The sequence below is a fragment of the Myotis yumanensis genome, unplaced genomic scaffold (genome assembly GCF_028538775.1).
Source record: "Myotis yumanensis isolate MYYU_CA2020_CCGP unplaced genomic scaffold, mMyoYum1.0.hap1 SCAF_3, whole genome shotgun sequence".
Classification (NCBI taxonomy): domain Eukaryota; kingdom Metazoa; phylum Chordata; class Mammalia; order Chiroptera; family Vespertilionidae; genus Myotis; species Myotis yumanensis.
Genome location: NW_027223754.1, coordinates 193,145,070 through 193,171,921, shown reverse-complemented (window position 1 = coordinate 193,171,921; position 26,852 = coordinate 193,145,070). Strand labels below are relative to the sequence as shown.

Sequence of the window (26,852 nt, the reverse complement as noted above, 5' to 3'; positions counted from 1 at the left end):
CCCCAGAGATGTCCATGGCTCAATGACGGCTGAGAACTAAATGGAGCCACTTTAAAATGGAGCCAGAGCTGCCGTGCCAAAGGAACTGTGGAACTGTGCCCGTCTTATGCCTCAAACCTTTGGAATGTTAAAACAGGGCAAAATAACCTTAAATATATATATATATTTCAGAGAGGACAGAAGAGGGAGAGAGAGAGAGATAGAAACACCAATGATGCAAGAGAATCACTGATTGGCTGCCTCCTGCAGGCCCCACGCCTGGACACACAGGCAACAAGTGCGTGACATGACACCCTCTGGGCTCCCTCCTAGTTCTGCTTAACTTTTTCCCTTGACGTCTGCATTTTCACTTTGACATCTTCCCCTACAGGCCGAGGGTGGGGACCCCAGCCCCAGGCCGTGACGCTGGGGGCCGGCCCAGGTCTGGGGTGTGGAGTCTCTCTACCCAGCTGGCTTCCTGTCTCTTCACTTAAGTGCGTCTCTGCAGGAGTAACAAGCACTCTCCCCAGCGGGGTGGCAGTGGCAGGGCTCCCAGCCCGCACATAGGCACACCTGTAGGGGAGCGAGAGGAGACGCAGAGGGGACTAAAGACACAGGCCCAGAGGTAAGATGGGCAGACAGCTTCGTACCTCTCTGCGGGTCCGGGAAGGGGAGGAGAGCTCCGGGAAGGGGAGGAGAGCGAGGCGGCAGATGCGTTGGGATGTGCTGGACTCCCAGCTCTCCCACCGCAGGTCGGGCCACCTTCTCTTGCGTTTCATGAGCAGCCATCTCCCACTGGATCTGTGAGCTTCAAGAGGGACTATGCCAAACCCTCTCGGCATCCCCGCCAGCCCAGCCCAGGGCCCGGGCCAGACGGTGCTCCTCAGAGGGGTGTGGGCTCAGCCTGCAAAGTCAGAGAAGACCCGGGGACTTGAGGCCACCTCAGGCTGAGAAAAGCAGTGGAAGGCAACTAACTATGGAGAGAGGAGAAGATGAAGAGGGGGAGAGAGCGAAAAGAGAAAAAAAGAGGGAAGGGGGAGTGGGAAAGGGAGAGAAAGAACATATTAAGGAAGGAGGGGAGGAGGCCTATAAAAAACAAATGAGAAGGGGAAACAAAGGGAAAGGCAATAAAAAATAATAATAAGAGAAGTGGAATCTAGTATAGAGGCAATTCTCCCAAAATCAATTTTCCCAGTGACACCATCACCAAAAAGTCACACCAGAAATCACACTGGCGGCATTTCGTACGTAGGCCGCACGATTGACGCAGCCTGTTAATCGTCTTTTCTGTTTATACGTACTTTGATATGTTTGTCTACTTTCGTGCGTTTTTTAGGACGTCTTGAACAATATGTCTAAAGACTTCCCCTTTAACTAGCTTTGAAATGATGAGTGAAATGGAAAAGTTAAAATTCTCAAAAGGGATTGACTTTGAGCTCTACGTGTGACATGCTATAAAGAGGATAGAGACACATTTTTAGGCAAATACATCATGGGAAATATTGGCTCTAAGAGAATCGGTTGTAGGTGTCTTAGCTGCTCCGACAAAGCAGGCCAGGGGGCTAAGGAGGGATGTGCCGCCCGCCCTGCCCCAGGCTTGGCCGAATGTGGGGGGCACTGGGGAGGTGAGACCCCTCAAGACGGGATGCCTTGTCCAATCCCCAGCCTCGGACCTTCCCCCCCTAAGACCTCCTCGGCTCCGCCCTGTGCCCGAGGCGTCCTCCGCCTCCCCTTCTGAGACTGGACAGGGCCTCCTGGGCAGTCAGGTTCCTCCCCATAGAACAGCCCCTTCTCCCCAGTTCAGAGGCTTCACTCCGGGTGGACCACCTGCACCTGGATGCCCTGCTCCGCGGGCACACGTTCAAGAGCTCGAGGCTGCGAGCAGGACCTGACGGGGACGATCACCACCTTTTCGTGTTTTGACTAATTATTTTGGGGCCCTTTCCACAAAATGGCCGCCTCGGCCTCCCTCCGCTGAGAGGTTTCCGAGAAGATGGGGCCAGAAATTACTCGCCAGCTGGTTTCCCTCCCTCAGGGTGAGGACACTTTATCTGGAAGAGGTCAGCCTCAGAGTAAAAGCTGCCCCGCCACTGGTTCCAGGCAGGGCCTCTGGGCACCGGGGGCCTCCCCTGGCCACGGTGGGGAGAGGTGGCCCACCCGCCAGGGAGCTGGGGAGACCCAGGGCCTTGCCCAGTGTGGACACTGAATGGAAGTCTGTTGAATGAAAGAACTCTGATGAGGTGGGTGCTGGGAGGAGGCAGGTGGGGGCCTGGGTTTGTAAGGCTCTAAGGTTGATCTCTGTTCTGCACCTTTCGGGGGACAGGGGGAGGAGGGGGGCGCGGCTCCCCCACCGTGGGCGTCTGAGGCAAAGGAGAGGATGGCGGAGGTTGCAGCCACCGAACCACAGGGTCCCTCAGGGGGGTCATGGCATCGAGGAAGGTTACACGACGCCAGTAAGCCGTGGAGAGGGTGTGCGGTGGGGGGCACATCCGTGGCTGGGCCAGCGGGGCTGACTGGGGGCCGCGGGGAGGAGATAAAAGTGCCTGTGGGACCACAGACTGTCACTGTGGTGAGGCCGTGCCCTCTTCCTCTCCCCAGCCTCGCTCCTCATCCCATCTCGGGGGGCCAGGGTGAGGGCAGCAGGAACCCCAAGGGCTCTGCGTGTGCGGTGCGTGTTGTGCTGCCGTTTTGGTCTCATCGCCCCCTGTTCTCTGTCTCCCTTTTGGTCGACTGCGCTGCGCACAGGCCTCGCCTCTCAGAATTTCTTCCTCTCGCTCCCTCTGCCTCCACCTTGCTTGTACTCCCCTGGGCTTTGTGTGTGATCGTGGATTGTGCAGAGTGCAGCTGTGGCTTTAATGAGCTGCTCTGGGTCGCTCCTTACCTTCGGCTTCCCCTCCCATCCTCCCGCCGTCAGCCCCTGGGGCGCCGGTGTGTTTGTCCCAATCTGTGCTTTTCCCTTTGTCCACCCTGCAGCCACCCCCTTGCATCCGCCCCTCCGCTCCAGGCTGTGCTCTGCGGGCTCCCTTCAGATCAAAGCTTGTTGAAGCCTGCATTCCTGCCAAAGGCCTGGATGCCTGTTTACAGGCAAGAAATGGAACTGGAGCTCGGTGGCAGCTGGAATGGGGAGAGACGAAAAAGGAGAGGCAAGGGGCACTCCCCGCAAAACCAGGAGAGTCAGAACTGCCTCCTGGGGTCTGAGGCGCAGAGGGAGGGAGACACATAGGCAGGGAGCTGCGGATGGATGCATCCACGTGGGGAGGTACAGATACAGAAACGCAGGGGATGCGAGCAGAGAGACACTGCGGGGGGCTGGGGGTGTGAGAAGTGGGGTGGGGGGAGGAGAGAGAGGCACCAGATCTTGGGGACCAGCGAACCCTCCCAGCCTCTGGGGGTGGGGGTGTGGGGAGGTGTACAGGATGCTGCAGTACTGGGGCGGAGCGTGTCTGGGGAGGCTGAGGATGTGGGAATCAAAGGCCAGCTCTCTGGGGTGGCAGCGGAAGCCCAAGGCACAAAAGCAAGCAGCAGCTGGAAACCCCTAGCCTCCTGCCTCAGCTGAGCTCTGGGGGTGGGTTGGGGCAGTGCAGGGAGCTGGAGGCAAGAGTGGGCCTCTGCACAGACCTAGGATCATGGCGTGGGGAAGAAAAAATGACCACCATTTGGGGGAAGGTCAGGAATATCCCAGCTTCCTCAAGCACCGGAGCTGAATTTGGCCCCTGGGAAGTGATATCCCCTAGGAGACCCCTTCACTCTCTGCTCACCAAAGACACGGAGAGAGTCCTGTTTCCCCGGGATAGGGGGCCAGTGAGAACCACTTCAGATGTGAGAGTGCCCCTGCCCCACGGTCTCACCCCAGCCTTCCCCTCAGCACCTCCCTGCCCCAAGCTAACTTGTAAACAACTGCACCTGTGACCAGCCTCCTTCCTTTTCTAAACCCTCCTTCCTGACATCTTCCTATTTCCCTGGTTAAAAAAAAAAATTCTATCTGTTAGGTCGCCGAAGGAGGAACACAGGAGGCCAGAACGGTGAGGGATTACGAATTTATTCGATCATCCGCACACCAGGTGGCTGAGCCCCAGATGGCTCCAGCACCCAGTGATGGGAGTCAGCGGTTTTTAAAGGACTCTAGGCGGGCTTTTTCTGGGCAGAGAATTCTCCGTGCAGATCCGGATTTTGGGAAGTCTGGAGGGGAGAGATAATGGTCTTAGCAAGTGGATTGTGGTCTCGGCAAGTGGAATGTACATTGTGAAGTGGCCTAAAGGTCAGTTGTTGGATCAAACCTAACACTCCAGCCTTTTTGTTTTATGGAATAGGGACGATATTCTGTAATTATTTCCTGCTGAGTCTGGATTTTGAGATCACAGGGCATTGGCCTTCAATTGTAGTCAGCTGGAATGTTGTATAGATTCCTCCTGGTTGGAGCGAGGGGTTGTGTGAGGGCCTTGAGTGATTTCATTAAGTTTCTCATAATTGACCACAATACCCTCAGTTCCTGCTGCCTCCCTCAGGGGTAGGATGGGTGCGGGAATAGAAGAGGCTGTTGAGGAGGGTGGTCTTTGGGTGGCCCGAGAGCAAGTGTCAGGTGGGAAAAGGCTATTTTGGAGCTTGCATTCTTGGGACTTGGGCTCTCAGGGGCTGGGGAGAAGGTGGTTGCTGGTTAGGAGGGTCTGGGTTTTGGGAATCTACTGCAGGTGAGGGAGGGGATGTGTAAGAGGGTGGAGGTCGGTGGTCTGCTGGGTCAAAAGTAGATTCAGAATCAGAAGTGTTAGGGGTATGATGTTTTGTGTGAAGGAGAAATCCCTGACGGGCAGAGCAGGGCTGAGAGAGAGGAATGGGACTGAAGGTGGAAAAGGCCTGGACGTAGGGAATCTCTGACCATCTTCCATGGCAGTGGCAGCAGTTATGTTAAATTATGTTTGAAGGTCAGTTCCCAGGGGAGGGGGTATCGATTCCATTCTTTGATCAGACCTCGCACTATCAGGCCCCTACCATGTGCTTGGCCCTGGGTAATGATTCTCTCAGGCAGGTCGAGTGCCTGGAGAGAGCTTTTTAAAAAATCTCCCCCTGCCCTGGCTGGTTGCTAAGTGGTTAGAGCATCGGCCCTCAGACTGAGGGGTCCCAGGTTCAATTCCTGGTCAGGGGCATGTTCCCCAGTCCCAGTGGGGGCACATGGAGGAGGCAACCAGTCCATGTATCTCTCTCATGTTGATGTTCTCCCCCCCCCCCCCCCTTCCACTCTCTCTGAAAATCAGTGGAAAAAATTGGGTGAGGATTTAAAAAAAAAGTCTCCTCCCAAACCTCATCAGAACTCCCAGCCCCCAGCACCCCTCTTAACTTCTAAGTCTCCTTGAACAGCCCTACCTCCTCTGCACACCTCGGGGTGGGAGGTACCTTCCCTTTTCTTTCATCTAATTCATGGTTTTCAGGTTTAAGTGTGCGTCAGTCACCTGGGGGTCTGTGAGAACAGACTGCTAGACCCAGCCCCAGCTTCTGATTCAGCACGGCTAGGTGGGGCCTGGGACTTCGCACTTCTAACCAGTTCCCACGTGACGCTGCTGCCGCTGCGGAACTGGACTCACACTTGGAGAATCGCTGCTCAACCTAATGCTACCCCTTCCTCAAGGTCTATTCAGAACTTTTCTGCAGCTTCCCCCCACCCCCCACCCCAACCAGCGACCACAGATCACAGAACCGGCTGCCGCTGTCATCATCGAATGCTGAAACAGCACCTCCTGCGGCGCCCCTGGGAGGCGTGAGAGGGTCGGTCTGCTGGTGCACAGGGCTTTACCTTCTGCTCTTTCTCTCCCTGGCGCCTCACACGGGATCAGGCCCAAGTCCTGAGAATCGCACCTTAAGTCAATCTCTTTCCCCACATCTCACCCCACTGTCTGAGTTCAGGCCTCCCCTTCCCTGGCAGGGCTGTTTCAACCCTGACTCCCGTGCTGGCCCTCCTCCCACTCATCTTTCACACGGCACATCCACCCTGCTCAGGAGCCATGCTGGCCTGTCCAATTTTAGTATGTGCTGCTGAAGCCACCACGGTGGGCACTTGTGACAGCCTGTAGCTGTCGGTCCCTGTCCTAGGGTGGGGCCTGCGCCAGCGCCAGTGGACAAAACATTCACACCACTCATGAGCCATTTTGCAAATCTAATCGTGTCCTCTCCATAAAATCCTCCACTGGCCTAGCTGGTTTGGCTTAGTGGATAGAGCAGCCGTGGGCAAACTACGGCCTGTGGGCTGGATCCGGCCCGTTTGAAATGAATAAAACTAAAAAAAAAAAAGACCGTACCCTTTTATGTAATGATGTTTACTTTGAATTTATATTAGTTCACACAAACACTCCATCCATGCTTTTGTTCCGGCCCTCCGGTCCAGTTTAAGAACCCATTGTGGCCCTCGAGTCAAAAAGTTTGCCCACCCCTGGGATAGAGTGTCGGCCTGTGGACTGAAAGGTCCAGGGTTCAATTCCAGTCAAGGGCAAATGCCTGGGTTTCAGGCTTGATCCCCAATGGGGGGCTTGCAGGAGGCAGCCAATCAATTATTCTCTCTCATCATTGATGTTTCTATCTCTCTCCCTCTCCCTTCCTCTCTGAAATCAATTAAAAAAATTTTAAAAAAATCCTCTGCTGGCTCCCCAGGGCACAGGGTCGGGTCCCAGCATCCCAGCACGGCATTCAAAGACCTTCGTGACCTGGCTTGGCTCCCTGGTCTTAGTTCCTACCAATTTGCTGCTTTCTCGGTCTTTTTCTGATGGCAGCTGGCAGAGACCCCACCCCTGGCCTGGGCCCAGCACTGTGTGGCACATGCTGGTGGGGGTCTGCTTAGAGACACGCACGTCCATGTCCCTGGCTTGGTTGTAGGTTCCTGAAGGGAGCGATTGCCTAGCGTCCCTGTATGCCCCAGGCCCAATAAATGCCCGCTATCTAATGATTAGTGTCTCCCCCAGGCTCTGCCCCTTCTTTGGGAGAAGATCCAGGTCCCTCCCTGCCTCAGCAAGGCCACCATGAACCAGGGAACTTCTTTTAGGCACCTGCTCTTGCTGCTGCAACTGGGTGAGTGCTCAGACTTGGGGTGTGGGTGCAGGTGGCCTGGGAGGAGGGGCTGACTGAGAAATGCAAAGGCGGGAGATGGGGTGGAGGTGGGGCAGTGACTGACTCAAGGCCTGACTCCTTCTTTTCCACCTAGCACTGCTCCTAGGAGCCACTCAGGGGAGAGAAGTGGTGCTGGGTAAGGCAGGAGGCCAGGTGGAGCTGCCCTGCAAAGCTTCAGAGAAGAAGGACATGTCATTCATCTGGAAAGATTCTAGAGGAAACACGATTGTGAAGACTTACGGCCAACTCAAGAATTCAGTTTTGGTTACAGGTAGGGTGGCCCGCTCCCCCTTCAGGAAGAAAGCATTGTGAATTGAGCATCCCTGGTGTCAGCGCTCGGCTCCTAGGAACCTCTGGGGTCCCAGAGGGTTCAGGGTGACAGAGACCCAGGTACATGTGTTAGTTTTACGTGATAATTATAACATTGTTTTAAGGAGTTTTTTTGTTTGTTTGTTTGTTTTTAATCCTCACCTGAGGATATGAGGATATGTTTATTGATTTTAGAGAGAGAGGGAGAGAAGTGAGAGAGAGAAAGAAATATCAGTTGGTTGCCTCTCTGAGGCCCCCTGACTGGGGATCAAACCCCCAACCTAGATATATGCCCTGATCAGGAATTGAACCCACAACCTTTTGGTGTATGGGACGATACTCCAACTAACTGAGACACCTGGGCCAGGGGTAGTTTTTTTGGTGTGTGTGTGTGTTTTTTACAGTGGCCTTCTGTTTATGTCAAGTGATACTGACTTCCTATTTATTATAGTGATATAAAGTTTCCTTTTAAATGAATTTATTTAATTTTTAAAAGTTAATCCATTTTAATATATGTATATATATATATATATATACATATACATATATATATGTATGTATATTTCTATTGATTTCAGAGAAGAAGGGAGAGGGAGAGAGAGATAGAAACATCAATGATGAGAGAGAATCATTGATTGGCTGCCTCCTGCACACCCCCTACTGGGGATGGAGCCCGAAACCCAGGCACATGCCCTTGATCAGAATCGACCCTGGGACCCTTCAGTTCACAGGCTGATGCTCTATCCACTGAGCAAAACCAGCTAGGGCAAAAGTGAATCCATTTTAAAATCTTACATAAATAGGACAAGTAGATTTGGCCAAAATCATGTATAAGCTATGTGAATGGTTGAAGTCTGGGAAATATGGCTGCAGCCTAAGACTCTGATCTTACTAGAGAGGAAACTGTGGCCCTGAGAGGATGCGCCTGCCTGAGCTTATGTACCCAGTGAGTGGCAGCGCTGGGGTGGAGCTTTGGTTCTCCAACGTTCAGCCTAGGCTCCCTGTGGAAAGCTCTCCTCAGTGCCGTCAGACCTGAATTGGCCACAGCGCACAGGAAACCGTGTTTGCTGCAAGTGGACATCTCCCGCCCTGGCCGGTGTGCTCAGTGGTTAAGGTGTCCCTCAGTGCACCAAGGGGTCTCTGGTTTGATTCTGGGTCAAGGGTACATTCATGTATTCCAGGTTTGATTCCCAGCTCCTGTCAGGGTGCATTGGGAGACAACCAATCGATCTCTCTCTCTCTCTCTCTCTCCTCCTCATCCTCCTCCCTCTCCCCCCGCTCCCACTCTCTCTAAAAATCAATGGGAAAATACCCTCCTGTGAGGATTTTTTTTTTTTTTTGTCTCTGGTGCCTTCCATGGCAACTATTTATTTATTTTTTTAATTAAATCTTTATTGTTCAGATTATTACAGTTGTTCCTCTTTTTCCCCCCATAGCTCCCCTCCACCCAGTTCCCACCCCACCCTCCGCCCTTACTCCCCACCCACTGTCCTCATCCATAGGTGCACGATTTTTGTCCAGTCTCTTCCTGCAACCCCCTCACTCCCTTCCCCCCGAGAATAGTCAGTCCACTCCCTTTCTATGTCCCTGATTCTATTATAATCACCAGTTCATTCTGTTCATCAGATTATTTATTCACTTGATTTTTAGATTCACTTGTTGATAGATGTGTATTTGTTGTTCATAATTTGTATCTTTACCTTTTTCTTCTTCTTCCTCTTCTTTTTTTTTTAAAAAATATATTTTATTGAATTTTCACAGAGAAGAAGGGAGAGAGATAGAGAGTTAGAAACATCGATGAGAGAGAAACATCGATCAGCTGCCTCCTGCATGCCCCCCAGTAGGGATGTGCCCGCAACCAAGGCACATGCCCCCGACTGGAATTGAACCGGGACTCCCCAGTCCACAGGCCGACGCTCTATCCATTGAGCCAAACCGGTCTGGCCTTCCTCTTCTTAAAGGATACCTTTCAGCATTTCATTTAATACTGCTTTGGTGGTGATGAACTCCTTTAGCTTTTTCTTATCTGTGAAGCTCTTTATCTGACATTCAATTCTGAATGATAGCTTTGCTGGATAAAGTAATCTTGGTTGTAGGTTCTTGCTATTCATCACTTTGAATATTTCTTGCCACTCCCTTCTGGCCTGCAAAGTTTCTGTTGAGAAATCAGCTGACAGTCGTATGGGTACTCCCTTGTAAGTAACTGACTGTCTTTCTCTTGCTGCTTTTAAGATTCTCTCTTAGTCTTTTGCTCTTGGTATTTTAATGATGATGTGTCTTGGTGTGGTCCTCTTTGGATTCCTTTTGTTTGGGGTTCTCTGCGCTTCCTGGACTTGTAAGTCTATTTCTTTCACCAGGTAGGGGAAGTTTTCTGTCATTATTTCTTCAAATAGGTTTTCAATATCTTGCTCTCTCTCTTCTTCTGGCACCCCTGTAATTCGGATGTTGGTCCGCTTGAAGTTGTCCCAGAGGCTCCTTACACTATCTTCATATTTTTGGATTCTTTTTTCTTTTTGCTTTTCCGGTTGGGTGTTTTTTGCTTCTTCATATTTCAACTCTTTGACTTGATTCTTGCGATCCTCTAGTCTGCTGTTGGAAGTCTGTATAATATTCTTTATTTCAGTCAGTGTATGCTTAATTTCTAGTTGGTCCTTTTTCACAACCTCGAGGGTCTCACTAGACTTATTGAGGATCTCACTAAATTTATCGGCGGTCTCACTAAATTTCTTGAGTGTATCATTAAGTTTATCGGTGGTTTCTAGAAAATTCTTGAAAAGCCTTAAAAGTGTGGTTTTGAACTCTATATCCAGTAGTTTGCTTTCCTCCATTTCTGTCATTTGTGACCTGTTTCTTTGTCTCCGCATTTTTTATGCTTCCCTGTGTTGAGAGTGGCTTTCTGTGCTAGGTGTCCTATAGGGCCCAGTGGCTCAGCCTCCCCAATTACCTGAGGTGGACACTTTTGGTGCACCCCCTTGTGGGCTTTGTGCACAATCTTGTTGTAGTTAAGCCTTGATTGTTGTAGGTATCACTGGGAGGAATTGACCTCCAGGCCAATTGGCTGTGAGAATCAGCTGTGTCTGCAGTGGGAGAACTTCTGTGCTGGAGACACCCTTCTGGGGCAAGACTTGCTTCAATGGGGCTTTGGTGCTCACTGAGTCTGCCCCCTGAGTGTGTCCCTTATGGATCTGAGGAGTTGTAATCTGGATGGTCCCACTCTGACCACTGGGTACACTGGCTCTTGGATCGCTAAGGAGGTGCTAATTTAGCCTCTGCCTGAGGCTACCCAGCAGGAGCTCAGCTGTGAAGGAATGCAAGCTGCTGTGGGGCCTTGGGCCAGCTGCAGTTGGTTAGGTAATTTTCAGGTTGCAAAGGGCCAGGCCTTTCATATGCAAAAGCCTGCGCACAGCTTGGGTGGGGCGGGTTCCCAGGGGATCAACAGGGCAGAGCAAGCAGCTATGGCTGCTCCTCAGTCCTGCCCTAAGAGGCCCCGCTTCAGTGTCCCGGTAATCGCTGCAAGCACCTCTGAGAGAAAGCCGCCCTTGAGGTCCAACCGATGCCACACAGTCTAGCCCAGCCGTGGGCAAACTACGGCCCGCGGGCTGGATCCGGCCCGTTTGAAATGAATAAAACTAAAAAAAAAAAAGACCGTATCCTTTTATGTAATGATGTTTACTTTGAATTTATATTAGTTCACACAAACACTCCATCCATGCTTTTGTTCTGGCCGTCCGGTCCAGTTTAAGAACCAATTGTGACCCTCGAGTCAAAAAGTTTGTCCACCCCTGGTCTAGCCTCTCCCCGTATGAGTCTGGGTCCCCAGAGACTCGCCCGGAACTGGAGTTCAGAGCAGTCGGGAGCCTGAGACTCCCTTCGGATTGAAAAAGACAATCGTGTCCTCAGCCACCAGCCCTCTCCGCATGCGCCTCCGTACCTCTGTATTTTACTTCCGCACCGCACCTCCTCTGAGTCTCGGTATGCTTTTCTCTTTCCTTCTAGTTGTAGAATTTCCACTCAGCCAGCCTTCCTGTGGTTCTGGATGATGTCTGTTTTATCTTTTAGTTGTATTTTTGAAGTGCTTATGTGAGGCAGCAATTTCCAGTGTTTACCTATGCCGCCATCTTGGTTTCTGACCTCTTGTGAGGATTTTTAAACAAGAAAGAAATGAACATCTCCCCTTCCAGTGCAGATGTTCTTTCTGGGCTCTGAGAAACACGAATCAGACACCCATATCCACTCTTTAGGTCTGAACATGAAAAAGCCATTCCCTAAAAACTGACAAAACCCCCAACTCCTGATCTCTTTCTGATAAAAACACAAAGCAGAAATCAGCAGATTAACTGTCCCTTGCCTGCCATGTCCTCTCCTCCTTCAAACAGCTACTTCAAGAGGCCCCTATGATCAAACTAACCTTCGTCCTCCCCTGGACCACGGGCCCATTACAGAACTTACACCCTTGGACAGAGCCCAGGACCACAACTCCCACAAACGCTGCAAGCGAGGGCATATAGGGATGACACTCTGCTAAAAATTTATTCTGCTAAATCGCTTGAAATAAATTGACTTTCTGCTAGGAATTTATTTTTATTACTTTTAAAGTTATAAAAATAAAAATAAAAACTTGGCCAGAACCGGTTTGGCTCAGTGGATAGAGCGTCGGCCTGCGGACTCAAGGGTCCCAGGTTCGATTCCGGTCAAGGGCATGTACCTTGGTTGCGGGCACATCCCCAGTGGGGGGCGTGCAGGAGGCGGCTGATCAATGTTTCTCATCGATGTTTCTAACTCTCTATCCCTCTCCCTTCCTCTCTGTAGAAAATCAATAAAACATATTAAAAAAATAAATAAATAAATAAAATAAAAACTTGAAAAAATGATACAGGTACAGGGTAAAATTTTAAAACCATGCAAATGATATAGTGACAATAAATATTCCTCCTACTTATGATCCCCAGTTCTTTAGCTCTTTTCCCGAGAGACAACTGTTTTAATCACTTTTTATGTTTCCTTCAAGAGATGAACTCTGCATATAGAAGCCCATATGTATATAGCTCCCCCCAATATATTTTTATTGATTTCAGAGAGGAAGGGAGAGGGAGAGAGACATAGAAACATCAATGATGACCGGCTGGCCTGGCTCAGTGGTTGAGCATCAACCTATGAACCAAGAGGTCATGGTTCGATTCTTGGGCAGGTGCCCTGACCCAGGTTGTGGGCTCAGTCCCCCAGTGTGAGGTGTGCAGGAGGTAGCTGATCAATGATTCTCTCTTGTCATTGATGTTTCTATCTCTCGCCCCCTCTCCCTTCCTCACTGAAATCAATAATAAAAATATATTTTAAAAAACACACGTAACTGTAGACTTAAAAGACATTTGGGGCATATTTGTTTATGAGACAGTTGAGTTGTTCTGACCTCTGTGACCAGAGTTAATCCAAGTATTCTCATTTACATGTCTTAAAGGGGGAAGCTATTCAGCACAGTGTGTGCATACAAAGTCCATTGTTTTTGTACAATAAAATGATATGATTTTTTAAAAAATTAGGACTTTCAGAAAAATGAAGTAGATGTATGCATTAGTCTGCTTGGACTGCTATAACAAAATGCCATAGACTGGGTGGGTCAAAAAACAGAAACTTTTTTTTCACAGTTCTGGAGGCTGAATGTCTGAGATTAAGGTGCCAGCCAGCATGGTTGGGTTCTGAAAGGACTCTCGTCTTGGCCTGCAGATGGCGCCTTCTTGCTGTGTCCTCACTTGGTAGAGGGAGAAAGCAAGCTTTCTGATGTCTTTTCTTATAAGGGCACTAATCACATCATGAGGACCCCATCCTACAACGTCATCTCAATCTAATTATCTCCCAAAGGCCCCATCTCCAAATACCATCATACTGAGTGTTAGGGCTTCAACATATGAATTTTGGAGGGACAGTTCAGAACATACTTTTCACTATTGCTCCCAATAAGTGTAACAGAAAATCCTGGAAATTATATGTAAAACTAACATAAGAAGATTTTGAAAGTTGCAGAGAAGAGGGCAGACTGGTAGGGACCTCAGGACCTGAGGAACGACATGTAGTGAGTTTTCTTGTTGCCTTATATATTCCAGTCTTGGAGCTGAAGAAGCTGGTAAGCTGAAAGCACCAATGGGCACAGACAAAAATAAGCCTCAACAAAAGCCTGTGTTTTCTAGACAAAGGACCAGGAAAGGGGCAACTTAGAAAGATAAAACACTTTTAGATAATAACTGCTTTACTTTAGTCAAACACCAGAGAAAAACACTGTGGCCCACAAAAAGAATGAAAAGTTTCACATGTATATGCTCAGAAAGATGTGAAGCATATTTTGTTAAGTGGAAAGAGTAAGCTATATATGTAATATGTTCTCATTTTAATTTAAAAATACAATGTGTGTGAATATATGTTTGCATGAGCTAAGAAAAAAGCATGGAGGAATCCACACCAAACTGTATAGTAGTATTAGGAGGCTGGGCCAAGGAAAAGGGAAGTGTTGAGTCTGTATAATTTTCCTAATTCAAATAACTAACTTAAAAAGTAAAGATTAACTTAATGCAACTCTAAAAATGTATATTATGAATAGTTTCCATTTCTCTTAAAAATATATTTCTTTTATTTATTTTGGAGAGAAAGGGAGAAGGAGAGAGAGATAGAAATGTCAATGATGAGAGAGAATCATTGATTGGCTGACTCCTGCACGCTCCATACTGGGGATCAAGCCTGCAACCCGGGCATGTGCCCTTGGTTGGAATCGAACCTGGGACCCTTCAGTCTGTAGGCTGATACTCTATCCACTAAGCCAAACTGGCTAGGGCTAGTTTCCATTTCATTAAAATTATTTATAGATATCATTTTTGGTAGCACCCTAATATTCTATCAAATTCACGTACTCTAATATGCAAGCCATTATCCTCTTGTCTAATGTTGGATCCTATTAACAAACACTATAGTTATTTTTTTTGTACCCATATTTTGTTTTGAAATTTTAAATTATTGTTTAATTTTTTTATTTATTGATTTTAGAGAGAGGAAGGAAGGAGGGAGAGAGAAAGAAAGAAACATTGGTTTTTTGTTCCACTTATTTATGCATTCGTTGGTTGCTTCTTGTATGTGCCCTGACCAGAGATCAAATCTGCAACCTGGGCATATAGGGATGACACTCTAACCAACTGAGCTACCAGCCAAGGCTTAAATTATTGTTTTAAGGACATAGTTCTAGAAATGAAATTAAGGATATGAATTTTTAAAAACAGTTGACATATACTGCATGATTGCTTCCAGGAAGGTTCTATTTATTTTCAGTAAGTCTGGATGTTACTTTGTGCCACTCTCATTAGCACCCTTGCCAGCACTGAGCAGTATTAGTATTAGTATTTAATTTTTTGTGGGTTTTTTTGTGGTTTTTTTTGTGTTTTTTTTTACTAATTTGACAGTTGAAAATGTCATTGTTATTTTACTTTGCATTTCTTTGATCACCTGTGAGATTGAAACAATGTGCTTCTTTCTAAAAATTCTTAAGTCTCTGTGTCAATGCTTTTGTTCTCTTTCGGTGATTTGAGTTTTCTGCAGAGCAGCTCCCTTCCCCAACTTCCTGATCTCTGACAAAGGCAGTGTCATTCTCCTGATTCCCCCACTTTCTGAACCAAGAGTTAAAAAAAAAATTTTCTTTTCTTTTTTTTTTTTTTTTTTTGTGAAACCCAAATTTATTTCTATTTAAAAACTAGAGGCCCGGTGCACAAAAATTTGTACACTCGGGGCGGGGGGGGGGGGGGGGGTGTCCCTCAGCCCGGCCTGTGCCCTCTCGAAGTCTGGGACCCCTCGGGAGATAACGACCTGCTGGCTTAGGCCTGCTCCTGGGTGGCAGAGGGCAGGCCCAATTCCTAAGTGCAGCCCCTGGTCAGGCTCAGAGCAGGGCCGATTGGGGAGTTGGGGCGCAGCCCCATCACGCACAGAGCAGGGCAGATTGGGAGGTTGCGATGCCACCCTCAGTCACGCTCAGGGTAGGGCCGATTGGGGGGTTGGGGCACCGCCCCCTGTCACACTCAAGGCAGGGTCGATGGGGAGGTTGCGGCGCCACCCCCTGTCACGCACAGAGCAGGGCCCATCAGGGGTGTTGGGGCTCCGTACCCTATCATGCACAGAGCAGGGCTGATCAGGGGGTTGAGGAGCTCCCCGCTGTCATTCACAGAGTAGGGCCGATAGGGGAGTTTGGGCACTGCCCCCTGTCACACACAGAGCAGGGCGGATCAGGGGGTTGGGGCGCTGCACCCTGTCACACTCAGGGCAGGGCCAATGGGGAGGTTATGGCTCTACCCTGTCACACACAGAGCAAGGCCCGTGGAGGGGGGTTGGGGCGCCACCCTCTATCACCCACAGAGCGGGGCCGATCAGGGGGTTGGGGCACAGCCACTGTCACACTCGAGGCAGGGCCGATGGAGAGGTTATGGCTCTACCCTGTCACACACAGAGCAGGACCCGTGGGGGGGGGGGGGGGGTTTGGGGTGCCGCACCCTGTCACACACAGAGCAGGGCCTATCAGGGGATTGGGGAGCTCCCCCTTATCAGGCACAGAGCAGGGCAGATAGGGAGGTTGTGGCCCCGCCCCCTGTCACACACAGAGCCACAGGGCGATCAGGGGGTTTGGGTGCTGCCCCCTGTCACGCTGATCCCGGTGCCGGGAGGCATATTACCCTTTTACTATATAGGATAGAGGCCTGGTGCACGGGTAGGGGCCGGCTGGTTTGCCCTGAAGGGCGTCCTGGATCAGGGTGGGGGTCCCCACTGGGGTGCCTGGCCAGTCTGGGTGAGGGGCTGAGGGCTGTTTTCCAGAAGCGAGTGACTGAAACTTCCAACCGCTCCTTGTTTTCTTTTTTTTTTTTATTCTGGGCCAGCTTTAGCTCTGAGGCCTCGCTGCTGAAAACATCCATACAATGTTGCTAAAGCCCGGCTGACTGAAAGCCAGTTTCTGGGCTTTTGTTTAGCTTCTTATTTGCAACATAGTACATAGTTGCTTAGAGTTGCAACTGAGAGGCCGGAAAGTGAGGCGGGGAATGTTGGAGTCTGTAGTCACTGAAGCAAGCAAGCCTCATGTTCGCTTCCAGCTGCCTGGCTGCCGGCCGCCATCTTGGCTGACAGTTAATTTGCATATACTCACTGATTAGCCAATGAAAAGGGTAGCGGTCGTACGCCAATTACCATGTTTCTCTTTTATTAGTGTAGATGCTCAAGAGACTTTAAAAAGGCCCAAAGGCCCAAAAGCCCAAAGGCGTCCAGGTTTAATTTCAGATCATCCTGACTTGGCGTACTTCCGTTTCTCCTTTTGTGAGGCATCGATTTGATCCTTGTTAATGAGACACCTCTGCAATTCTAGTCAGATTGTGGTGACATCTTGTGACTCCCAGTATCTGTCATAAATGGCCATCAGGTTATGAACGATGAAAAACGTAAGACCAGAAATAATCACGAGACGTCTGCAGATTTCACTTTAATATCCTTTCTGAATTATTCTTTGCAACCAAGCCCAGTGATCAATTTGAGTAGGGGAGATCATGATGAGTGTCACCTGCAAAGACTGGTATTAAATGCAGCTCTTTCAGAAAGAAACCAGCAAACACCCTTCAAGATGAAACAGCCAAATTTTTTCTACTTCAATCCCTGGTTTGTTGAGGACCCCATCCTAAAAATACCGGCTCTTCCACAAAATACCCACTTCTGCGCATGGGCCATGAAATTTCTTTTTCTTTTTTTTTTTTTCCCCATGAAGTTTCAATAGCACTGTACGTGCACGCCCGCACGTGGTATTTTGTGGAAGAGCCACACTCAAGGGGCCAAAGAGCCGCATGTGGCTCGAGAGCCGAGGTTTGTCGACCACAGGCCTAGGTGGTCCTTGTGCCCTCACACCCTCGCACGATGTCGTCACAAGATGGCCACCATAAGATGGCTGCACGTGCGGTTGTGGGGACAGAGAGGCAGAGCCGCTGGAGACGGACTGAGAGCAGCCATAGCTGCTCCCTCCCCCCGCCCTGTTGAGCCCGCCCCGCCCAGGCCCTGCGCAGAGCCATTTGCCGATCGCCTCAGGCAAAGGCTGGACTAGCGCCTCCCCAGAGGACTGAAGTTTTCCACACAGCTGATTCCAACAGCCAGTCGGCCTGGTGGTCAAATCCCTCTAGTGTTAACTACAATTAAGGCTTGGCTAGAACAAGACTGCGCACAAAGACCACAAGGGGGTGCACCAAGAAAGCATAAAAGATGCGGAGACAAAAAAACATGACAGAAATGGAGGATATGGAGCTAAGAATCGCAATTTTGAGGGCTTGCTATAAACTTGTGCAGAGCCTCACGAAAACTAATGAGACCCTCGATGCTACGATAAAGAAATTAGAAAGTAAGCATACACGGACTGAAATAAAGAATATTATACCCAATAGCAGACCAGAGGAGCACAAGAATCAAACCAAAGATTTGACAAAAAACACCCAACTGGAAAAGCAAAATGAAAAAAGAATCCGAAAGTGTGAAGATAGTGTAAGGAGCCTCTGGGACAGTTTCAAGCGTACCAACATCAGAATAATAGGGGTGCCAGAAGATGAAAGACAGCAAGATATTGAAAACCTATTTCAAGAAATAATGGCAGAAAACTTCCCCCACCTGGTGAAAGAAATGGACTTACAGGTCCAAGAAGCGCAGAGAACCCCAAACAAAAGGAATCCAAAGAGGACCACACCAAGACACATCATAATTAAAATGCCAAGAGCAAAAGACAAAGAGAGAATCTTAAAAGCAGCAAGAGAAAGAGACTCAATTACCTACAAGGGAATACCCATACGACTGTCAGCTGATTTCTCAACAGAAACTTTGCAGGCCAGAAGGGAATGGCAAGAAATATTCAAAGTGCTGAATACCAAGAACCTACAACCAAGATTACTTTATCCAGCAAAGCTATCATTCAGAACTGAAGGTCAGATAAAGAGCTTCACAGACAAGGAAAAACTAAAGGAGTTCATCACCACTAAACCAGTATTATACGAAATACTGAAAGGTATCCTTTAAGAAGAGGAAGAAGAAAAAGGTAAAGATACAAATTGTGAACAACAAACATGCATCTATCAACAAGTGAATCTAAGAATCAAGTGAATAAATAATCTGATGAAGAGAATGAACTGGTGATTATAATGAATCAGGGACATAGAAAGGGAATGGACTGACTATTCTTGGGGGGGTAAGGGGAATGGGAGATTCGGGAAGAGACTGGACAAAAATCGTGCACCTATGGATGAGGACAGTGGGTGGGGAGTGAGGGCGGAGGGTGGGGCGGGAACTGGAAGGAGGGGAGTTATGGGGGGGGGAAGAGGAACAAATGTAATCTGAAAATAAAAATTTAATTAAAAAAAAAAAAAAGATGGCTGCACGCACAGCAAAAGCTGGGCCCGGTGGCCACTCCACGCGGTGAGGCCTGGGGGTCCTGCAGCTCCATGCGGCATGGAGGAGGCCGGTCTCAGCGGAGGAGGCGGGTTGTGGCAGGGGAGGGCAGTTGTGGGCAGTTGGGCCAGCAGGGGAGGGCAGTTGGGGGTGATCAGGCTGGCAGGGGAGCAGTTAGGCATCAATCAGGCCGGCAGGGGAGCAGTTAGGGGGTGATCAGGCTGGCAGGCAGGCGAGCGGTTAGGAGCCAGTAGTCCCGGATTGTGAGAGGGATGTCCAACTGCCAGTTTAGGCCCGATCTCACAGGGGTCCCACATTGGAGAGGGTGCAGGCCGGGGCTGAGGGACACCTCCCCTCCCCCATGCACGAATTTTGTGCACCGGACCACTAGTATGTTACAAATTACTTTCCAAAGAAATTACACTGGTTTAGGTTCCTGCCATCATTGTGTAAAGAAGAGTTTGGGCAACTACTTAATCTCTCTGAGCTTCAGTTTCCTTATCTGCAAAATAAGCAAAACAGTGCTATTTGTTGGTTGTTGTGCAGATTATTTGGGATAGTGCATGTAAAGTGTTTGGCATATAAAAGCTGATGTTTTCTAAATATGATGTTACTTTATTTTGGATTAGTGAGATATTGTCCTGGCCAGGTAAATGCATGTGATGGGACCTCCTCGCCAGCCTGGGGTTCTCTGACTAGGACAAGGGCAGATTTTGCAGGAAATTAGTAAATCAGATGAGAAGAGTTGTGAGCTGTGCCTTCACCAGGGGTACCATGTCTCCAGCATACCCCAACCTCCTCCCTATGACTTCTACTCCCAGGTTCCTCCAAGCTAAAAGATCGTGTCCATTCACCAAAATCCCTGTGGAATCAAGGATCCTTTCCTCTGATCATCAGTAATCTTGAGATAACAGACTCAGGGATTTATAGTTGTACAGTGGAACAACAAACAGAAGTGGAACTTGTGGTGTTCAAATGTGAGTAGGGCAGACCTGGGGTACAGACACCTCCAGCCAATCACCCTCCCCTTCCCTCCTATCCCTTCAGCCAAATCAGGGCCAAACTAGCTGTCAGTATTTCAATAGTCCAGAGCCAAATGAGACTGACCACCACATCTCCTCAAACCCTCCTCAAGCCTTGGGTCAGATATGAGGGAGAGGAAAAAAGCTAAAGGGAGGGAAGGAGAAGGGAAGGAGCCAGAGGAAAGAGGGGGTAGGGGGGGAGACAAGGAAAGAGAGGAGAAGGAGGAGGATGGAAGTGGGGAAGAAGAAGAGGGAAGTCCTGCCTAGGGCTGGGGGTGGGCAGCTGGGCATTGACTGAGAGAAAGATGTTGGGACAGGGGTAATGGAGACACTCTTGGTTTCCTGGCTTCTTCCCTTCTCCTTGGGGATAGAGTGTGTGACACAGGTGACCTGCTCTCTCCACAGTGAATGCCAATTTGGATATCAAAAATCGCATCCACCTGCTGCAGGGACAGAGCCTGACCCTGACCTTGGAGAGCCCCCCTGGTAGAAACCCTTCAGTAGAATGGAAAGGTCCCGGGAATAAAGAGCTGAAGAGGGGCAAGAGCCTCTCACTGTCCCAGCTGAAGTCGCAGGACCGTGGCACCTGGACATGCACCGTCTCCCAGGACACAAAGAAACTGGTGTTCGAGATAAACATCTTGGTGCTGGGTAAGAGCTGCTCCTCTCTCCTGCAGACCCGCCCCTCTCCTCACCCCCCCTATACCCCCACCTCAAAGGCTGACAGACCCTCCCTCTGCTCTCATTGCTCTGCTCCTGGTACTAGAGGACAGAGGGAGGCCAGGGCCAGGCTCCCCTAAAGCTATCCTAGGCATACACTGGGCCCTCTCTTCCTCAGGGTGGTGGACATGGATGAAGGAAGGGAGATGGAATGGCAGGATGTGAGGGGCCACACAGACCCCTGAAGGAGGCCCCAAAGGAGGAGTGTCAAGGACACCTATTTTCTTTGTTGCCTCCACTCCCCACTCACCCACCCATTTGCAAATCCACTTACTCACTGGGGGATACTAGCCAGCCCTGAGGAAATGCTACACTCACCTTTAGAATCCTGAGCTAGGCACGGGGGTGGGGGTGGGGGTGCCGAATGCAGGTCTTGTCCTCCACGGGTGCTTGTGTGACACAAGGTGGGGCAGTGTCTGCACTTGGATTCAAGTCCTGGCTCTGACAACCTTGGACAAGTTACTGAACCTCTCTGTGCTTTGGATTCTGTAAAGTGGGGATGATGCTCACCATGATGTACCCACCTTGTGGTGTCATGGTAAGAATCAGTGCAATGTAAGGCCCGTAGAACAGAGCCTGGCACATAGTCAGCCTATGTAAGTGTTTGCTCTTATCTTGTGGAGGGTGCTGACTTAAGCACCTAAGAAATACAGGCCAGCCCAGCTCTTGAGGCTCAGTGGTTGAGTGTTGACCCAAAGGTCACTGGTTCAATTCCTGGTCAGGGCACATGCCGGGTTTGTGGGCTCCATCTCCAGTAGAGGTGCATGCAGGAGGCAGCCGATTGATGATGTTTCTCTTTCATCGATGTTTCTGTCTCGCTCTAGCAATCAATAAAACCATATTAAAAAGAAATAAATAAATGCAGGCCAAATACCCTCTGTGCTCCAGGATCCTAAGGAGGGAGAGGACCCCTCTGGCTGGGCTGTTCTACGAGGGCTTCCAGGGGGAAGAGGAACATGCTGGGGTGGAGAGATGAGAGGGTTTAGAGAGGTAGATGGGAATTTAAGGGCCTGAAATGACAACCTGGGTGTTTGAAGGCACCTGGTCTCCTTCCATCTTTTTGCTGCCCCCACCACATGCCTACCCCACTTTGTGCACCCTTGTCCTTCTACCTCCTTCTAACCCAGGTTCTCTCCCTTCCTACCTCCAGCTTTCCGGGACGTCTCTGACACAGTCTATACAAAAGTGGGGGAGCCCGTGGAGTTCTCCTTCCCACTTACCTTTGAGGATGAAAACCTGGTCGGGGAGCTGAGGTGGCAGGAGGAGGGGACCTCCTCCCCTCAGCCCTGGATCACCTTCTCCTTGGAGAACAGAAAGGTGACTGTGAAGAAGGTTCGAAAAGACCGGAAGATCCAGCTGAAGGAGACACTGCCGCTCACCTTCAGCCTGCCCCAGGCCTCGCTTCAGGACGTTGGTTCTGGACACCTGACCCTGAATCTCAGCCAGGGGCAGTTGCATCAGAAAGTGAACCTCGCGGTGATGAGAAGTGAGGAGCCGGGCTGAGAAGGGGAAGAGGGGGACAGGAGGTGGAGGGGCCTGACCAGGGCTCCTTCTAAGGCAGGACTGGCCCCCAAAGGGATGCCTAAGCCCTGGTTGTCTGATGGGGCTGATGGAGGGCCCACTGGTGTGGGGCTGGTTTTGAACTAAAACTGGAATCCATATGTCCTTCCCTGACATCTGTGAGCCAGCCTAGGGCACATTCCACTGAGAACCCCCAAAGGGCATATGCTGACAACCAGGGTTCTAGTTCTGTCTCTGTCTCCCCACCCCCACCATGACCCTGGCTAAGCCCCCTACCTGTGTGTGTCTGCTTTCTACTAATGACGATGACCAAATTTGCTCTGAGTGTACTGGTGATGATGACAATGTCAGGCTCCACACTGAGTTCTTCACTTCTCTATTTCCTTAATCACCATAACAACCCCACAAGCAATAATGGCTAATACTTGATGCTTCCCACATGCCAGGCCCCATTTAAGAGCCCTACAAGTACTTGTGCATTAATAATTGTCTGGGGCTCAGGTTGCTAAGTAACTTGCTCAGAGACACAGATCGTAAGCTGTGGGGCTGGGATTTGAATCCAAGACTGTTCTGTTGGACCTCAAAAGCTGTGTTTTCTCTGTTAAAGCTGTATGACAATGTGCTTGAGATGCCAAAAGAGGAACTCCCATGTAAAGTGTCCTTTTGATTGTTCTACTGATTCCCCTTAGAGCATGGAGGTGCCAAGAACTCAGAGGTCCAGGCTCCTAACCTCAGGTTCTTGTCCCTCTACAGTGACTAAGTCCCAGAACCAATTGACCTGTGAGGTGTTGGGGACCAACACCTCCGAGCTGATGCTGAGCTTGAAGCTGGACAACCAGATTGCAAAGGTCTCAGGTCATCAAAAGCTGGTGCAGGTGAAGGACCCTGAGGCGGGGATGTGGCATTGTCTACTGACTGACAACAACAAAGTCCTGCTGGAATCCAATGTCGAGGGTGAGTGAGGCCTAACCCCAAGCCCCTGCCTCGTCAGCTGTGGGACCTTCCCAGGGTTGGCAAAGAAAACGCAGAGTCCCAGCCTCCCAACTCTCCTGAGAGAAGTGGGTTATGTGCATGGTGCCCGGACACAGGGGTGATAAGGTGAAGTAGGGTATGGTCCTGGACCCTAGGGACCCACCTGTAGCCCTGAAAGTTCCCAACTGCCCAAGGTCTGCAGCCCATGAATGGGGCCCACCTGACCAAGAGTCCCCATCCTTGCTCCTTTCCTAACCCAGCCACAAGCACTCGCCCATGTGTGTGTGTGGAAGGCACATAGGATGGACCACTGCTCCTAGCTCCCCAGAGTGCCCTGTAGTCTTCAAACCTTAAAAACCCTTCCCCAGTCTTTCCCCTCCAGCCTGGTGGCCTGTGAGAGCCCAGAGGACCCTGCCCCAGTCTCCCAGCCCCAGCATCAGGCCCAAGTGTGGCTGGGCAGCCAGGCCTTCCTCAGGCTTCCGGAGTGTGGTGCCCAGAGGGAAGGTCATGTGAGCTGAACACACCTCTCTTCTCTCTTGCAGTTTTGCACTCAGAGTTAACCCAGGCCTCGCCAAAGCTCCTGGCCATTGTGCTGGGGGCAGTAGGTGGCTTTCTGGTTTTCATTGGGTTCTGCATCTTCTGCTGTGTCAAATGCTGGCACCGAAGGGTGAGTGAACCTCCTCAGACCTCAATTCCCACCCCCACCCCCATACACACACATAGCAACTAGGGTGTCCTGTCTATGTGACCTGCTTCTGCTCTGTTTCTCTCTACCCACCGTCGAGTTCCCTTATTGCAGACTGGGCTCTGTCCCAGATCCCAGGGAGGGAGAGGCAGGAAGGAGCAGAGAGTGAACTCTGGGACAGATGGCCTCAGCCACAGTATCTGCTTCTCCTCTCCCAGCTTTCCCCACTCCCCCCTCCAAGGGGCACCTCCCTTCTGGAGGCCTGGGACCCTCACTACTCCTCTCCTTCTTCCTGGACAGCGCCAGGCAGTGCGGATGTCTCAGATCAAGAGACTCCTCAGTGAGAAGAAGACCTGCCAATGCCCCCAGTAAGGAACTGGGGAGGTGGGGAGGATGAAAGGGGGGTGAGAATGGGAGGGCTAGGGGGAGAGGAGGAGGGGGAGGAGGGATGCAGATGAGGAGATGAGGGCTAAGGGAGGTGGGGGGGGGGGCGGAGAAGGGTACAGCGGAATGGCTGAGGAGGTAGGAAGCAGGCAGAAGGTGGAGGGAGGATGTGGCCCAGAGGCCATTGCCAAACTGGAAGAGAAGAGGGGCCATGGAGGTCCTAGAACTCCAAGGAGTTGGGGAGGAAGAGCCTTGCTCCTCTTATGCTTTTTTCCTCCAGCCGGTTCCAGAAGACATGCAATCTCATTTGAGGCAATGGGCCAGGGGGAGCTTCCCACTTGCAGCCTCCCCAGCTGTCTACCCTGCGTTTCCTGTTGGGCTCCTGGGCCTGGGGACCGGATGAATGTAGCAGATCCCAGCGCCTTTGCCATCTCCTGCTCTCCTTGTCCACAGTTGGCCATTGGGTCTCCTCCTCCAGAGGCTTACTTGCACCGCCGCTCCCCCCCCCACCCCATTCCCTCTTCTGTTGAACCCTCGCCCTTCTATTTCTTCTCAAATCTGTTCCTCACGGCCCACTTGGATCCCAGGGGAGCACTCAGGACCAGCCCTGCCTGGCCTGGAGTGTGAGGCTGGGTGACTGAAGCACGAAGCACAGGACTGTCATCTTACAGGGAAGAACCTTGGCACCAGAGAAGGCAGGGAGTAGGCCAAGGTCACACAGCCCATCAAGGACAGGTCCAGCTCTAACCGCTCCACCGTTCCATTCTGACACACACCCTTGTCCACAGCTCACACTTGTGCACTGACACAATTCCTTATCACCCAAGCAGCACACTCAGTTTATAAACCAGTTCCACATCCTTTATCTATTTAAACCTTATGAAAGTCCTACAAGGCCCTAGCTGGTTTGGCTCAGTGGATAGAACGTCGACCTGCAAACTGAAGGGTCCCAGGTTCAATTCCAGCCAAGGGCACATGCCCGGGTTGTGGGCTCGATCCCCAATGGAGGGCATGCGGGGGCAGCTGTTCATTGGTTCTCTCTCATCATTGTGTTTCTATCTCTCTCCCTCTCCCTTCCTCTCTGAAATCAATAAAGAAATATATATATATATATATATATATATATATATATATATATATATTTTTTTTTTTTTTAAAGAAGAAAAAGAAAATCCTACAAGGCTGGTAGTGACAGGACCAAGATTAGCATCTCCGGTTTATAGACCAGAAATTCACAGAGGTCATATTGATTGCCCAAGGTTGTAAGTGCTGGGGCCCAGACTGGCCCAGACTGCTTGACCCCTAGTTCTATGGCTGTTTCTTGAACACAGAACAGATACCACACATATCTCTGCAGCTGGCTAGTCACGGGTGCTCAGTATGTACCTTAGGGTTCACAGGAGCACCTCGGGGAGGCCTGCCTCAGGAGGTCAGAACATGGAGGAGGGCCTTCCTGCCTAAAATCCCTCACCGCCTGCTGGAGGCAGAATCCTGTTACCAGAGGACAAAGCTTTCAGCTCTCCTGCTCAGGGCACAGGCTGGGAGCAGAGTTCCCAGGGACATACCACGTACCCTGTACAGAACCTTCTGGAAGGTGAGCCTTGCCAGGGCGGGCAGGCACTGGGGAAGAGTGAGCCCACTGAGAGGACTTCCTGGGAAGGGTGGTAGTGCTGGGCTTCAGTCCCCCTGCCTTACGTGGCTCAGCTCCGTCACCCCCCAGACCATTCAGGATATAGGAGACTTAAGGTTACATGTATTCTTCCTCTTAATTCAGTTCTCAGGATCCCTAGCCTGCTCTGCCTCTCCTTCCATTCTTTCTCACCATCTCCCTCAGTCCCTCTGCCCTTTCCCTTCCCTTCCCTTCCAGCCTGCCTCTTCCAAGAAGCACACCCAGGTGCTGCCAGAGCTCCCATTGCTCGCTTTGTATTCCTGCCCCTTCCCCATCCTTACCTCCCTGAGCTGACAGAAAATACAGTAAACTTACTATAAAGAAGATGCTCTTCATTTGTGTGTGTGTGTGTGTGTGTGTGTGTGTGAGAGAGAGAGAGAGAGAGAGAGAGAGAGAGAGAGAGAGGTGAACTCTTTTCTGGGGACCCAGAATCTTCTGATCTGTGGGGCCAGACCCAGAGCAGAGGTTGGCAGGCTTGGCCCTAGGAGATGAGGTTTCTCCCGGCAGGGAAAAATTATTTGGAGACTGGTTACCCACCTACCCACCCCCAACGGGGCCTGCATGTATGTGTGAGGCTAAGACTTTGTAGTCACACGTGTGTCATGGATGCACCTAGGGGAAGAGTCTGCAGGGGGGTGTGCGTTCCTTCCACACATGCGCATGTGTGTGCTGGAGAGCAAGGACCATGAGAAACTGGGATGTGTGCTTGCAAATTGTGTGTATCCCTCAAGGCGCGTGAGCTTGTGTTCCCGGAGGGTGTGTGTGTGTGTGTGTGTGTGTGCACCCTTTTAGACCTGTGCACCCCGCCCCACGAGCAGCCCAGTGTCAGCAGCACCCCTCACTGCCCACAGCCCCCAGCACATGCCCGCTGAGCTGCAGCCCTCACAACACACACAGTGACACACGGTGACACACGCTTCCTCCTCCCGGAACAGCCCGCTCCTCAGCCCCGAACACCGCCAGCTGCCTCTCGGAGCTGGTGTTCGTGTGGAAACCGGGATGGGGTGGGGGTAGGACACGAGCCGCTTCACCAATGAAGTCGGTTCCCCTCCATCCTCCTCGCCCCCTCCCTCCCGGC

The 26,852-nt window shown here is 50.6% G+C and overlaps 1 protein-coding gene across 2 annotated transcripts; it reads left to right on the top strand.

The window, feature by feature from the left end:
* Positions 1 to 479: 479 nt before the first annotated feature.
* Positions 480 to 26,070, top strand: CD4 (CD4 molecule). Of its 2 annotated transcripts, none has more exons than XM_070407920.1 (10): positions 480 to 604; positions 6,924 to 7,029; positions 7,163 to 7,339; positions 19,623 to 19,778; positions 20,229 to 20,474; positions 21,694 to 22,029; positions 22,818 to 23,018; positions 23,579 to 23,703; positions 24,022 to 24,089; positions 24,386 to 26,070. In XM_070407920.1, exons 2-10 carry the CDS (start codon positions 6,981 to 6,983, stop codon positions 24,414 to 24,416), a joined length of 1,389 nt encoding a protein of 462 aa, XP_070264021.1. In that variant the 5' UTR covers positions 480 to 604; positions 6,924 to 6,980; the 3' UTR covers positions 24,417 to 26,070. The 2 variants fall into 2 exon arrangements, with proteins under 2 accessions (XP_070264021.1, XP_070264022.1); XM_070407921.1 differs by lacking the exon at positions 480 to 604 and adding an exon at positions 2,389 to 2,432.
* Positions 26,071 to 26,852: the final 782 nt, after the last annotated feature.

Coding starts and splice junctions, on each gene's coding strand:
- CD4 (XM_070407920.1), top strand. CDS start 6,981: ATGAACCAGGGAACTTCTTTTAGGCACCTGCTCTTGCTGCTGCAACTG. Junction 7,340..19,622: donor GAATTCAGTTTTGGTTACAG/GTAGGGTGGCCC, acceptor TTCTACTCCCAG/GTTCCTCCAAGCTAAAAGAT. Junction 22,030..22,817: donor GAACCTCGCGGTGATGAGAA/GTGAGGAGCCGG, acceptor GTCCCTCTACAG/TGACTAAGTCCCAGAACCAA.